Source organism: Epinephelus fuscoguttatus, linkage group LG21, assembly GCF_011397635.1.
Source record: "Epinephelus fuscoguttatus linkage group LG21, E.fuscoguttatus.final_Chr_v1".
Classification (NCBI taxonomy): domain Eukaryota; kingdom Metazoa; phylum Chordata; class Actinopteri; order Perciformes; family Serranidae; genus Epinephelus; species Epinephelus fuscoguttatus.
The window spans coordinates 19,922,768-19,937,455 of NC_064772.1; the positions used below are offsets into that span (position 1 = coordinate 19,922,768).

The 14,688-nt window shown below is 41.0% G+C and overlaps 1 protein-coding gene across 1 annotated transcript in view; it reads right to left on the reverse strand.

Moving 5' to 3' along the window:
* The window catches only part of oxsr1b (oxidative stress responsive kinase 1b), a 51,035-nt gene that overhangs the window by 4,059 nt on the left and 32,288 nt on the right, over positions 1-14,688 (reverse strand). Inside the window, exons 5-16 of the mRNA XM_049564632.1 lie at positions 12,909-12,964; positions 12,582-12,691; positions 12,130-12,231; positions 10,060-10,193; positions 9,686-9,734; positions 7,772-7,837; positions 7,341-7,463; positions 3,383-3,418; positions 1,759-1,941; positions 1,555-1,610; positions 1,290-1,342; positions 767-835 (exon numbers count right to left, since the gene is read on the reverse strand). Coding sequence (XP_049420589.1) covers positions 767-835; positions 1,290-1,342; positions 1,555-1,610; positions 1,759-1,941; positions 3,383-3,418; positions 7,341-7,463; positions 7,772-7,837; positions 9,686-9,734; positions 10,060-10,193; positions 12,130-12,231; positions 12,582-12,691; positions 12,909-12,964 — 1,037 coding nt within the window. The remainder of the gene's footprint in view (positions 1-766; positions 836-1,289; positions 1,343-1,554; positions 1,611-1,758; positions 1,942-3,382; positions 3,419-7,340; positions 7,464-7,771; positions 7,838-9,685; positions 9,735-10,059; positions 10,194-12,129; positions 12,232-12,581; positions 12,692-12,908; positions 12,965-14,688) is intronic.

A 14,688-nucleotide genomic window follows, 5' to 3' on the forward strand; every position in this document is an offset into this window, starting at 1 on the left:
TCATGTGATCTATCAGCTGACTCCTTTCCATCAGTTGACTGGGATGTATGAGATCAGCTGATGTAGCTGGGATGTGAACTGAGGTTGACATTGTGTCCTGCCTGAACCAACGCTATGCTCAGTAAAATTCTTGATGAACTCAAGTCATCAGGGGAAGTGTTTAACAACAGCAAAACTGTATCAAACACAACTCCTCCAAAAAAAAAAAAAGAAAAAAAAAAAAAGAAAGTAATTTTACTTGCTGAACACGGGAGCTGCTGGTCTACCAATGTCTTGATCAGACATTTGTTTGTATTATTGTGTAACTTTGGTGAATCAGAACTAACTCACCATGGTTAAGCACTAACACGAACAAACTACCAATCGAGGTAGCAGTAGACCAGCGGCTCCCATGTTCAGCAAGTAAAAGGATTGTTTTTTTGTCAGTGGAGGCTGGCTTTGAAGAGAGCACACTTTCTGTTCAGTATTGTTTGGGAAGTACTGAGCACTCGACTGGATAAAAAAGACTTGGACTTCCCTGCACGACTTGCGTGAGAGTTTGTAAACAGATGTTTTGATATAGTTTTGCCGTTGTTACATGCAGCCCTTCATGACTTCATTTCACTAAGATTTTTATCTTTGTTTTGGATTTTTTATTCACCATAAAGGCATGCGAAAAAAAAGTTTTCTTTACAAATGCAATGTAACACAGGATGAGTGTTCCTTTAACCCTCCGATAACTATTCTGAAATATAACATTGTGTGTTGGGGCAGCTTAATTGCTTACCTATTACTAAGTCCCTCCCGTCCACCAGACCTGCTGACACTAACTCCTGGGACACACCATCTGCTGTGTCTGGAAAGTCAGAGCATAAGAAACAGGTTTTTGACAGGTGGACAAAATATCTGTATTTAAAACAGCAACAACAACAAAAACAAATCTTAACAGTGTCAAAATAGCTGGTTTCTCTTACGGTTTTAAAAATACATCGAGAACTGCACTCCTTAAAACTATTATATATTTATCAGCACCTTGTTCTCAGTGCTGATAAATATAGAAATTAGCTGCTTTTGGTTTTCCAGATTAGGCCTCTGTATTTATTTTGGCTACTGTGATGGAAAGCTGACACAGAAAAATAACTTCCAACAAAACATGAGGAATTTATATTATCATTTTCTCTTACTGATTACCCAAAATGTGGCATTCGTAGCCAGTAACATTAACCTTGGCATTTTTTTTTTTTAAAAAACTACTTGATGGCACCAGCAAACAGAGTTTGGCTTTTGATTAATACTGAAACTGAACTTACCTCTCCCTGGCATGAATTCAAAGCGGATGTCATTTAGCTCCTTCTTTGAATTTCTGGAGAGATTAAAGAAAGAGAGACCTGATCAGGAGTTAAGTTCATCATTTTAGCTTAATAAAACTTAAAAGACTTATTCCATTCAACTGAAAGTGCAATATATACTGTATATGAAAACAAAGACATCCAGTATGCAGACATGATGGAACTCTGACTAACCATTCACCCGCTGGTTTACTGATTTGTCTATTGCAAAAGAAAAAAAACATACCTTAACCTTAATACCAAACTAATGGGAGCCTTGACATTCCCTGAGGTGGCTTGCACCTGTCAGAAAACAGACATTTGATTAGAATGAAAGCTTTAAATATAACTCACATTTCTACAGGAGTATGACAGAAGTTAGAGGTTAACAGATGATAGACACAATTTTAACAGAGTATATTGGAAGAAAAAGAAACTAGGTCAAACTAACCTGTGTGGGAGCAGCAGCAGCAGCAGCGGGTACGCCTGGTGTGGGAGATGTAGCCTGGGCAGTGGGTTGAGTGTTGACTGGTGTGGGCTGCAGTGGAATCTGACCTGCAGCCTGAGGTAGTTCTGCCTGACCCGCGGCCATCGGCTGGAGTTGACTACTTAAAGGCTCAGGAGTCTGGAAAACCTGAAGGAGGAATACCATCAAATGGTCACGACTATGACTTGTGGCTTGTGATTTATTCAAGCTGATGCTGTATTTAAGTGAATTCACGCAAAAACAGTGAAATGTTGAGACATTGTGGTGTAAATGATTTCCCTTTCTCACCAAAATTAGCTCACGTATGCTGTTTTTTTAAACTCCGGTAAAGTGGCTAAAAATAGGCTTTAGACTCTTTTCCATTGTCAGTAGCCCAGAGCTGGGAACACAGTACTGCAGCAGACGAGCATGCCTTTCTGTGCATGCATTTTTTTTTATGTGTCATGTTCGATGTCATGTACAGGCCGAAAAAACAGGATAGTAAACAGTAGAAAGCACTGCAGCATATTTTCTGCCGTCTCTCCATCATGTTGGCCTGTAGTCGTAGTGTTCAAACCCCCAGTGACAGGACAGGCTGGTTGTATTACCAACGACTACATTTGCATGCACAAAATATTTCCATCTTACCCTTATTCTGAGAAAGACAATATTCCTAATAAGCTCTTTACTTGGCTAATGAACGTTAATAATCCACTAATATTCCCATTTACATGCAGCCGTGCCCTAACATTGTTTATCACATCAAAATATGGAACAGTGGAGGCTGGAGTTGCTTGAGCCATTTTGCTTCTTCATGTCAAAATACAGTTCTTTCAAAGTTTTCCACCAGTGGAAGACTTGTTCGACCACCTCCCTCATTCATTCTTTCAACCATCTTCCTAAAAGGTCTATAAAAGGCTATAGAGACAGGATGACATGCAAGGGACTGCAGGCTGGAGTCGAACCCAAAGCCACTGAGACAAGAGCATTGCCTTTGTACATAGGATGCCAGCTCTACCCACTGAGCCAATGGATTCCCTGTGTGTTGCAATATTTAAACCAGTCAATATCCAAGTCTTTCATGTTTATCTCAGCCTTGCAAATTACTGGCTAATTAGTGCGTGTACAAGGCACCCCCGTGATAATGCACAGAGCTGAGCATAAACAGGCGAGAGGCCGTGTGATGCAAACTGAGATAAAAAACAAAACTGAGATGCATATTTTGAGTACACTGTATACACGTCCAAAGAATGCTCCTAAATCTCCAAATTATTGGCATATCCCAAATGTCTTAATTCAGAATTCCCAACCTAAATATGGTCTTTACATGACCCATATCAAATTTCATACATTTGGAATAACAGTAAAATATTAGTGTGCATTGAGACGTAGTCAATGCACTTATTCATTACACACTGTAGTATGATGACTAAATGATCTTAACTCGAGGTCCACTCTTTAAAGAAGGTCAGACTTTGTAGATTAAAACCTGCATTGTGACATTTCATGAATCCCATAAAACAGACATTTTAGATAGTTTGCCAAGGTCTGACAGTGTATAAAAAAAACACACCACTTCTACTCTGAAGAAAGAACGTTTAAATCTCACCTCAGAGTTCTGTGATCCCTCCTTCACTCTTGGTGACTGTTAAAAACAGATGAAAGAAGTTAACACTCAGAGAAGGATCTCACTGTGATAGCTTTAAACAGCAAAAACAGCATGCATGACTGTGAGGAACACACAGAAGCAAGAAGGTTAAATGGATTAAAACGGGTCACTTGTTTACTTTCCTCATTTATTGGTCCACTTGGTTTATCATGATCTCCTTTAAGGTGAATGCAGTGATGTCATTAGAATGGGAAGAGCTGATAATACTTCAATTACACTTCACTATCAGGTGCTGATATGGTTGGGAGATATGTCTGTATATAGTGAGAGGACAGATATATGTCAACCAGTAGAGATGTAACTACACAGTTACTGGCAGGGTAGCAATCATTGTTATGTATCACTGGGTGTTAGGTATAATATTGCAAATCAATAACAAGGTCTGATTTATGAGAATATGGATTTTTGAATCAATCTGATGAAGTACTTCCTGTCGATATATTTTTTTTTTGGTTTATTTCCAGAGAATTTACTCCATCTCCGTATAAATCATGACAAAAAATTCACATTAATGGAATATTTTTATCATATAGCCCACCTTGAGGTGAGGGTAATTGAATTGTAAACGAGTGACAATACATTCTATCATTGCAGATTTGTTTGTAGCTTTAGATTTGAAAAGCAGAGAAGCGGCATAAGTGAACACAAAATCAGGAGAACATCACACAGTTATGGTAATTCTCTTTATGTGCAAAACAAAAGAAGTGTTTAAACCAACTCCAAGGAGCGTAGAGTTGGACAGAAGCCCCACACGCCCAGACAAGCTGACATGACTGAGGGGATATGATGTGGCGTCTGGCCGCAGCCAAAATCACATCAGCACAGGAATCTGCTGTATAACTAAATAAACAAACAAATAAATAAATAAATATAAAAATAAAAATACAGAGCCTGGGGAAGGGGTAATATTCTGGGAAAAAACTCAGAATTTCTGAGATTAATGTGATAAAGTTACTGAAAAAATAATCAAAATTTTGGGCAAAAACTCAAATACACTATTATAAAGTCATAACCCCCCCACTTTGAAGATCTGCATATTTATTTGAACCCAACAGCGACAAAAAAGCCTTTCTCCATATGGCTACTTAGCGTAGCCTCGGTCGGGTCAGACTCAGCGGAAGTCAGCAAACCAGAATACAGCACCCGGAGGCGGAAGTAAGTCTGCACGCCCACAGCGGCCCGCAGCCATTAAAGTACAGAAGAAGAAGGAGTCGTGTTTACTAGTAGGATTTAAGAAACAGGCTAAATGACGTGTAGTAGGGAGTAGTGAATGATTTCAGACACATTGCACACTCTTGTACAGTAGGTGGTGGTATGCACCTGGAAGTTGTTTGCGATCCGCCAATAAATTGAAAGAAGAAGAAGAGCAGTGTTTACAAAGAGTGTCCTTCGAGTAAACGGTACGCAACGGGCATTGCTGAACACGTAACAGTTTTACCAGATGTATCTATAAGGACTTGGTTGTACTTTCGATGTCATGGCAGATAAAGAAGGAGCACCATCTAAAAGAAAAAGAACACAAGAACAGAAGGCGGCTAAACAGGACAGTGATAGGGGTCGATCCCAAACGCGTGTAAACCTTGGTCGGGCATTCACCAAGTGGAGAGAGCTGAGAGATTTGAAAGGTTTTAAAACTGATCCCGAGCTGGCCCTTTTCCTAATCGACAGGTATGTAATTTTTGTTTTTATTTAGAGAATATACTGCAACTTGTTAGACGTTGTTTCACTTCAATATATGACAACATGGAAGTTATAAGCAAGCTAAATGTAACGTTAGCTGATGTGAACAGCTTTTGTCTAGTAACGTTACAACAAACGCCACAAAATTATCTGTGACTGTGACCATGAACACAAATATACAGCAGGCAGTTGTCCTCAGTTTATAAGAAATTCAGAGCTACACCAGAACATTTATGATTTTCCTCTCGCTCTCCAAAACAAATGCATGCGGTAATTGCTGGTTGCAGTTGAGATTTTACGAATGAAGCCGAATGCCGGCGGCAGTTGGAATTTTACGACACCAGGCTGTGGGTGTCGTACCGCTTTGACCAAAGGGGGCACTATAATCAACGAAAATGTAAAGTTCCACACAGCTGCTTTAAGTCACATATTTATACAATTTTTTTTATTGTTTTTTTTTTTTTAAATTGTGCTCTTTTTTTTTTTACAGTCAAGGAACCACATCTCTTTACTTTGCAAGATTGGATCAACTTCATTACACCGCAGACGTCACCGGTAAACAGGAAATCCCAGACATTCAACATCCTAAAATATTTAGCTGGTGAATGACCGTTGTTTGAACATCCAAGCAGGGTGTCCTGTTATGGTTCTGAAGTGTGGGGCATTACCTGGCAATCAGCTGGACCCCCTTCCTGTGGACTCCCTAGCAACGTTGAGATGTGATGTCAACACAAACTGGCCTATTCAGCGATCCTACACAGTACATATTCAGCAGCTTTATACATCGTAAAACTGAAAATAATGAATCAACAAAGTCTAAAAATAATAAACCAAGGTTGAATCACACGGGACACAAACCCTGATCTCATGGGTGAAATTCCTGTGCCTGACCCATTCATCCACCCATGTCCACGCTGCATGGACTTTGTCTCTCTCTCTATTACGTCACCTTGCTTTTTAGCAAAAAGCCTTAAGGGCATTTTTCTCGTAAATGTACCACTTTAATCTAATAGAATATCCATGTTTTTTTTTTCTTGGAAATTTACGACTTAAATCCCGGAAATTCTGAGTTGTGTCTCTGAAAATTACGCCCCTCCCCCGACCTTATATTTATTGATTTATTTACTAATAATGGCCCTAATCCCCTGTCATCGATGAGTAACTTACTGAGGAAATTTTGAGAAATCATTCAGTAGAGCTGGTGTGAGCATTAGAAGTTCAGTTTGCCAACAAGTAGCCAGTAAAACAGCATCAAAGCAGCAGAGATGTGGTAAAATTTAAATCCCCTGTTTGTCATTAGTGCTCTTATTGAAAATCACTTACAGGATTGATAAGTAATTTGCCTTGTATTGATTAAAGGTGATTTGGTCAGTATAGATAAAAAGTGATTATGAAAGAGAAATGGTAATACCGATGGCTTCCAGGAAAGGTAACTCTCACTTCTTTGGTTAAATAATGCTCCTTACAAACAAGGTCTCTGACAATTTTCTATTTTCTAAATTTTCAGGAAGAAATTGTGGAAATGCTTCTGCATGTAATGTCCATAACTTGTTATGTGGACACAAATTGTTTTACAATCACTATGGTGACATAGTAACAAAGGTGTTGTGAACTTTCTCTTCTCAACAAACCAATTGCGTAACATAGCTTGATAATTACTAGTTGTCTTCCAGTGGGTAAATGTAAAGTTACATCAAACAAAGTCATTACTATCTGGAGGGTATGAGTTTAGCTGTCTGTTGATTTACTCTGGTAAAATCAAGTATCATTCCCAAAAAGACAAAGGTCAAGATGTGACCTGTTAATCTGGTTAATCAAACCTGTAAAAACAAAAGGTTATTCTCCACCTTCCTGTCTCCCTACAAAGTCTTTCCTGCCCTAATAGCTGTCACGTGCTCCCTAGCTACCATGTTCAGAGAGAGTCCTTCCTTGTTAGGGGAATGCCATCTGTATTATGGTGGCAAGTGAACAACCCTGGACGCAGGCAGCTCGAGTGGGTAGGAGAAGCGCACTTGTCGCCTGGTGGCACTAACAGGCTTCACCTGCTGCTCCTTGGCCGTCAGACAGAACATACACACATACGGGAGACTCAGAGGAGAGACAATGGACAGACATGCTACTGCACAGACATGAGAATGACAAGTGAAACATTGTGCAGCCATTAAAAGACAAAGACATGGAGCGTATAACAGAAGTGTTGATGTGTGGGTCGTCTTACCCTCAAGGCAGCAACAGCTGCTTTGCCCTCTTCGCTTTCCTCATCCAGCTCATCGTCACTCCATTCCCATTCGCCGTCCTCCGTTTTATGCAGCCGACCGCTTGAGCCTGGCACTCGACGTACCTGACAACATATATGTACACAACTGGGTAGGGCTGTGTACTGGCAAGAATCTGGCAACATGATACGAATTACAATACAGAGGTTATGATTCAATATATTGTTTTGCAGTCAGAACAATGAGATCTGTGCTTGCATTTATCACAGTCCTCGTAACAGCTGACATCATAGCACTACTTTTTGAGCAATGTGAACAAATTTTCACTGTAGCAGTAAAAAAAGAAACAGAGAATGAGAATCAATGCAGTGTCACAAAACACAACATCATGATACTCAAGCACAAAGTGCAAATTAAACCTTTGACGTCTTACCCTTTTCGATCTCTCTCCTATTGTGGGCGCCCTCTGAAGCAACCTCTCATGTAAATACTCATGAGTCTGTCAAAAGAGGAAAGAATAACACGGCTGTTATTCTAAATCTTCTATATGTGTTTATTCTGTTATCCAATTGTCTTGTGTTAATCAGAAAATGAGCTGCGACCCATAATGTGCTTTACTAAGACTTATAGCTACACTGGCTTCCTGTCAAATGTGGAATTATGATAGTGTATAGCAAGTGGGTCATTATTGCAAAAAGAACTACGACAGCAATTAGATTAGATTAGATTCAGATAACAGAAAATACAAAAATAAAAGATCGTAGAACACTATAATCAACCAATCAGAATCAAATATTCAACAAAGCAATGTAATAATTACAATTAAATCCTTACACAACTCTGCTCTACCATATTCTACATCAGTGAGTCACTGACCCCGTACAGGTCCACTAGACCTCTCAAGTCATCACAATAAGGGGCCCTAGGTTTGCTCAGGTCAAAGTGCAACACTTGTGGTGACCAAGCATTTGCTGTCCTGGATGATCTGTTCAGTAAATTATTTAACCCTCTGGAGTCCACGGACGTGCTGGTGTGTCCAAATCACATGACCGATTTCAGATACTGTAGCAGCAAGACTCCGTTTCAACTTGTGTCGAAAGTGTGATCTTCAAACTATATACCAATTTTAAATTGTGTTGATAGGCCAAGTAAAACCAGACTTATGATAAATCATTTCCATCATGCGTTTTCCTGGATACTGTTGTGCGTGTTTGGTGCAGGAACAAACGGTAAAAACCGGCTATTCTAAGGAAAGTGCTTGCAAGCAAAAAGAAAACATGACACTCCGTTTTCCTATTGGTGGTGTTTTTTGTGTGACTTTAGGTCCAATGTGCGGTATGTCAAAATGAAAAAATGTAAACTGTAAACTGTAAATTCACACAGGTGAGGTTGTGCTGAAAAAAATGACACCAAAAAAGGCAAGGTAAACAATTTTTAAGGGGAAATTCAAAGGTAAAATCAAAAGTAGTCAAAAGCAGCCAATTATACCCTTGACCCCAGAGGGTTAAATCTCATCTCAAGATTTTTTTACTCTACAAGACATGTTATTAATGCTGCTTATCTCTCTTGGTAAAATGCTACAAAAATTAAATTTTCATTGTCTTTTTTCCTCAAATTGTGGACATTTCATTTGGGGTTACAATTTCAAACAAATTGTCGATAATCAAACTCTTGTTTCTGACAGATTTCACCAACAGAACTTGATATCCTTGATATCCATTTAAATCCCTTCTGCTCATTTGTACCAGAGGTCTATCTGTTCTTAAACCATCAGCCTGCCCTCTGCTGTACAAACAGCATACTGCACTTCTTGCTGCTGACCAGTGTCATGTACTGCAAACCAACCAGGTTGTATTTGGGCGGTGTGACATGCTGAGCCAGCACTCTAGTTGTTCCAGTTGCTAGGGTACTGGGCAACCGGAGGCTGGAGTTAGACTGCTTATCCCTGCTTTTGTTTGAAACGGCTCTGTATGTTCAATAATGAGAAGAATGCTGCAACGGCCTCAGCTTGGGTCAGTCACACTGACAAGTTGAGCCAAGAGAGAAGTGGCCTTGCTCACACAAATGCCTCAGGGAGAGAGGCTTTATTGGTTTGTTTGCAGCTCTTGATGCCTCTTTCTCCTGCATGAAACCCTGCTTTAATTGTTTCTTAAGTTCTGGTGCTAAAAAAACAACCTTTAGTCATTAAGATCAGCTTAATTTTAAGCAGAGGCCATACTGAGGCCACTCAGATCCAATCAGATCTGCAGACTTGGACCTTTACTCATCAACCAGCTCAAACAGGGATGGTGCTGACTCATTGTGTAGCTAATTGAGTCTCAGGCCCACAGGGAGCGCAAACACCTACCTTTGCTTTCTGAAAGAATTTATGCTTCAACAACTCTGAGGATGTCGGCCTGAAAAACAGCACAATAAATGAGTTCTATTCATTTGAGCTTTTATACTCCCAATAATAGAGACAACAGAAACCAGGGAAGCACAGTGAAACAAAGAGCTGTGGTCAGGACAATACAAGCAATATGCTGCTTTGTTTAACATGTGCCAAGTAGTGCAAATCAGTTGAAATTGATTGTTCATGACCTCACATGTCACATGCTTGTTTTGTAATTAGCACTTAATTTCCATACTGCAGATGAAGCCTTCGATTAAACATACGTACTGAAAGCCAATGTTAAGCAGGAAGTGTTATGAGACTCTATGTAAAGGCATTACAGTCAGCACCTTTTCTCTGGGTCCTTCTGTAGACACATGGAGATCATCTTCCTGAAGGATTTGCCGTATTTCTTCACCATCTCCTTGTCTGCGATGCCGGTCTCCAAGGTGGGGGGGTCATTCTGCAGTGTCAGCATCAAGACCTGAACACACCAGAAACACACTTACTCAAATGTCACAATGTCATAAAACTTTGGTATCTCATCGGCTGCATCCACAGAAGGCATCCAAAGAGGGACTGACTTTGCATTTGTTCTGTGCTGTAAAATGTTCAGTCAGCAACTTTTATAAAAAAAACTTTCTGTCATATTACCTGAAAATGTCACTGTATCCTGACAGTAGTATATGAGACCTGAATCTGGCTCCTCAGCCTCCTCCTAGAGCTCCTTATGGCATTTGCAAGAATCCATGTCACCGGAATGACAACAACCAATCAGAGCCATGAGGAGTCTCTAAAGCCCCCTTCCTGCTTCACAAGAAACTCACTCACACCCGCTAACATCTGACTTTTGTATGTAATGGAAAAGGTTACATTGTCATTCATACCCGGGTCAAATGACCCTGCAACAGTTAGGCGTATTTATCGGCTCTGGCACCAATTGGAATTGATGGAATATGACACATGGGGGCGGCACGGGTCAGACATGCAGGTTGGGGATAGGTCAGTTGGTGACGCTAAATTGTCCGTAGGTGTGAATGGTTGTCTCTCTATGTATCAGCCCTGTGATAGTCTGGTGACCTGTCCAGGGTGTACCCTGCCTCTTGCCCAATGTCAAATGGGATAGGCTCCAGCACACCCACGACCCTCAAGAGGATAAGCGGTTACGAAAATGGATGGATGACACCCAGGTGATCGCACTAATTTTAGCTCCTTTACCAGCAAGATACCGTCTGTCTCAGTCCAACCAGCTCACAAAAATTGTTCCAAATTAGCCTACTGATGTCATCAGTAGGTGTCATAGTCTACAGCAGTGTTTCTCAACTGGTCCAGCCACGGGTCCAGATTAGTCCTCAGTCATTAGTTCAAGGTCCACACAGTTGAACATATTCAGCGTCATACTTGCATTTGGCAATGTCGACAAGTTAGTGTACTGACCATTAGTCACTCACTCTACTGCAGAAAATGTCCCTTCAAAATAAAAGTTCTGTGCTGGATATTCACTGTACTTAAAGATAAAGCGTGTTCTTTTTACAAACTTGACACGTTTGCGAGTCACTTGCCGTCCATTCAGAATGGACCCACAACCCACCAGTTGGGAACCACTGGTCTACAGGTTGGAACGAGAGGATGGAGAGGGCAATAATGGAGAAGACAAAAAACTGTTAGGGAAAAAAAGTGTGCAGTGGTCTCATTAATAGTTGGTCCATGCTTGTTTCCAGGATAAAAACAAACATCTGTAATAACACAATAAAAGCTTGTAGGTAACAAAGGCAATCTGCCATGTTTCTACTAGAGTTTACTGCAGTTGTGTGTATGTTAACGCCCTATGTTGACAACACATGCTCGATTACAATGGTTCCTCTCCAAACTGGTGGAAACATGGGCTGGTTAGCTGGATGGCACCAAGTTTCCAAGAGTCCTGAATGGAACCGGTTCAAGACGTACAGCTAATCTGATGGAAAAGGAGTGTGAGTAAAGCTCAGTATTTTCAGTGCACAGCTTCAGTAGGACCTTTGTAAACACAATGACTGTGAAACAATTACCAGCGATGGAAAAAGCTGCCCATCCCTCCTTTGCCAACCACACATACATACAGTACATACAGTAGACGAAAGAAGAGTCTTCCTTGTTACTTGTTGCACAACATGTGCTCGAGCAGTGATTGACACTGCGTTAGACACTCCTCCAAGCTCTGATTGGAAGTTGTCATTCAGGTTCGGCACATTCTTGCACATGCCATGAGGAGCACTAAGAGGATCCAGAGGAACCAGATTTTTTTCCACAGATTTTTCTGTCTCATGTACTACTGTCAGGATATTATTTCAGTTGCAGCAAATAGGACACAAAGTTCTATTATGAAAAATCACCTACTGAACCTTTGACTCCACATTTCTAGGTAAGCTCCAGAGTGTTCTCACCTTCATTGGCGGGTATTTGTGATAAGGTGCGGCCCCCGTGGCAAGCTCAATGGCTGTGATCCCAAAACTCCAAATATCTGCTTTGAAATCGTAACCCCTCACCTGTGGAAGCAGAATCGTATCACACATCAAAAACATCAGCTGTGTTCATGGAATAATTTGGTTCACTCTTGGAGCAGACAGCAAAAAGTTAAAAATGGGCTAAGATTCGTCATTCGTAACCTTCAAGTTCAGGTATCAGAGTCTTATTGTATGGTCGCTTTGTCATATCAAAGATGATGAGCTATGGCTTCAAGTTTTCGATGTCTACAACAGAGTCAGTAAGAAATAAAAATGTCTGCTATGTTACCTTCACTGCCAAGCAACACTGAATGTCTATTTTTGCCTGCCAAAACAAAGTTGCGTCTGACTGTTTTCTGTTGTCATGATTATGTCTTGGCTCCATAACTAACCTGCTCCATGACCTCTGGGGCCATCCAGCATGGTGTTCCCACAAACGTCTTGCGCACTTTATTTCGAGTGATGTCACCACCTGTGGATAGAAAGGCACTGACGCCAAAGTCTAGAAGGAAAGGAAGGAACGAGAGGAGAATAAGTTAGATAAACACACTCAAAGGACCCAAAGCAGTAAGTCAATAAAGGTATTGCCAAGTAAGTTAATGTCCATCCACAGACAAGGCTTCTTGTGTATAAATACACTGAAACAACTACTTCTTCACACCTAATCTGGGTCACTAGTGACAGGCGCTGAAAGGTGGTGCTGCCTCGAGGGTACATACCTGCAATTTGCACTGAACCATCATCCCCAAGGAGAATGTTTCCAGCCTTAAGATCTCTGTGAAAGACAAGACATGAATTTATACATTGAATAAATGCCTCTTTTAAGTGACTGAAGTTGCTCCAGTAGTTCAAACAATGAACATAAACAATTGAGACATTTAAAGTCTGAGTAATGACACAGAGTTATTCATTTTTACTTTAGCTCTACTCCCATCTTATGCAAACTTTGGATCTACTCTTTGATACGTTCTGATAACTTGTCAAAAAAAAAGAGATATTATCCATCTTGGTACAATAAAAAGGCTTTACAGCTTTCATCTCTCTATCACTGTTTTTTGTACATTTTATTGGCACCACACACAGTCCATAGTTAATTTGTTCATCTCTTTTCAGCCTCCCCTGGTGGTGATAAGACGATTCAGCAGGGACAGCTGTCTGACTGCCTGCCTGCCTGCCTCCGTGCGCACTCGCACACAATCACACAGACTGCCACACAGAATGAATACTGCCACCTCACCAGCCAGACAGAGTTGTCATGGCAACAGACTCTCAGAGATAAAGTCGAAGGGTCAAGTGAAAGGCGAGGAAATAAAAAGTAAGGATGGCGGCGGTGTCACGGAGGACAGCAGTCAGCTCTTTCGGCTGTCCAAGCTTTAAGGAAGTGAATGTACATTTTAAGAGAGTATAATAGGAGAAAGACCTCGACAGGACTACGAACAAAAAGCGGCACAACCTCAGAACACCGTCAGCCATTACACCACCTTCAGCAACTTCTAACAGATATCATTTGCACAAATTACCCTGAGACGGATCTTAAAACTGCACTGACAGGCAGACAAATGATTCAAAAGAGATGCAGTCTCGACAGTGGCGCAGTTCACCGTGCTACCAGATGGGGGCACTGGAGTAAAGAGCTTGCAGCTTCAGCTGACAGATAAATGCTGTTGGATAGTTCCAGCAAACAAATTGGTCTCAATGAAGGTAAAAATAGACTGGTCTTTGGAGTACTGGTTTGGAGATGAGACATGACTCAGCTTCCAAGAAACAAAGGCTCACTTTACCACTTTATAGCATATAATTCAATCCATACAGACTATACACTCATGCCAAATACCATGTACATGGGGGGCAAAAGCTGCAGAAATAATTGTAGTGGTTGGAAGAGTCTTGTAATCCTTCACAAGAATTACTTGCTTACAACTTGAATGCAAGCCGAAACTTCCTCTTGATTGCTGTAAAATCTTTTACCTGGCTTCCTGAACGCATCCTGAGGGTTTGCAGCAAAAAAGAAGTGGAGGAGGTGGAGTCTGCAGTTTGGCTTAAGCACCCCTTCTTCTGTAGCTACAAGAAGTATAGTCTTCACAAGCAACCCACTCAAGACACACAAAGTGCTGAAGGGACTCAAGAGTTTGCAGGTCGCAGTTCAGATCTTCGTTCAAATGCTGCTGAATACTGGAGTGTGGAGGCCTCTTTGCCCAGAGTGCTCCAGTAAAATACGACAGATCTCGTAGTGACAGGGGCAGGGAGTGGCAGACAGTGAGCCACAGAGGGAGGAATGCAGCATATGTGACATATTAGGACCACTGGCTGAAAGCAAAACATGAGGATTCCCACTGGAGGACAAAACGACTGCTGGGATGATACAACTACCCAGAGGCAGACTGGGATACTGCACAGGACATGGTGTTAGTGGACTCTATCAGTGCCTTCTCTAAAAGTGTTTTCAGTAATCAGCTCAGGCAGAAAGAGCTGTCTGTGTACTACATGCAGCAAAACTTT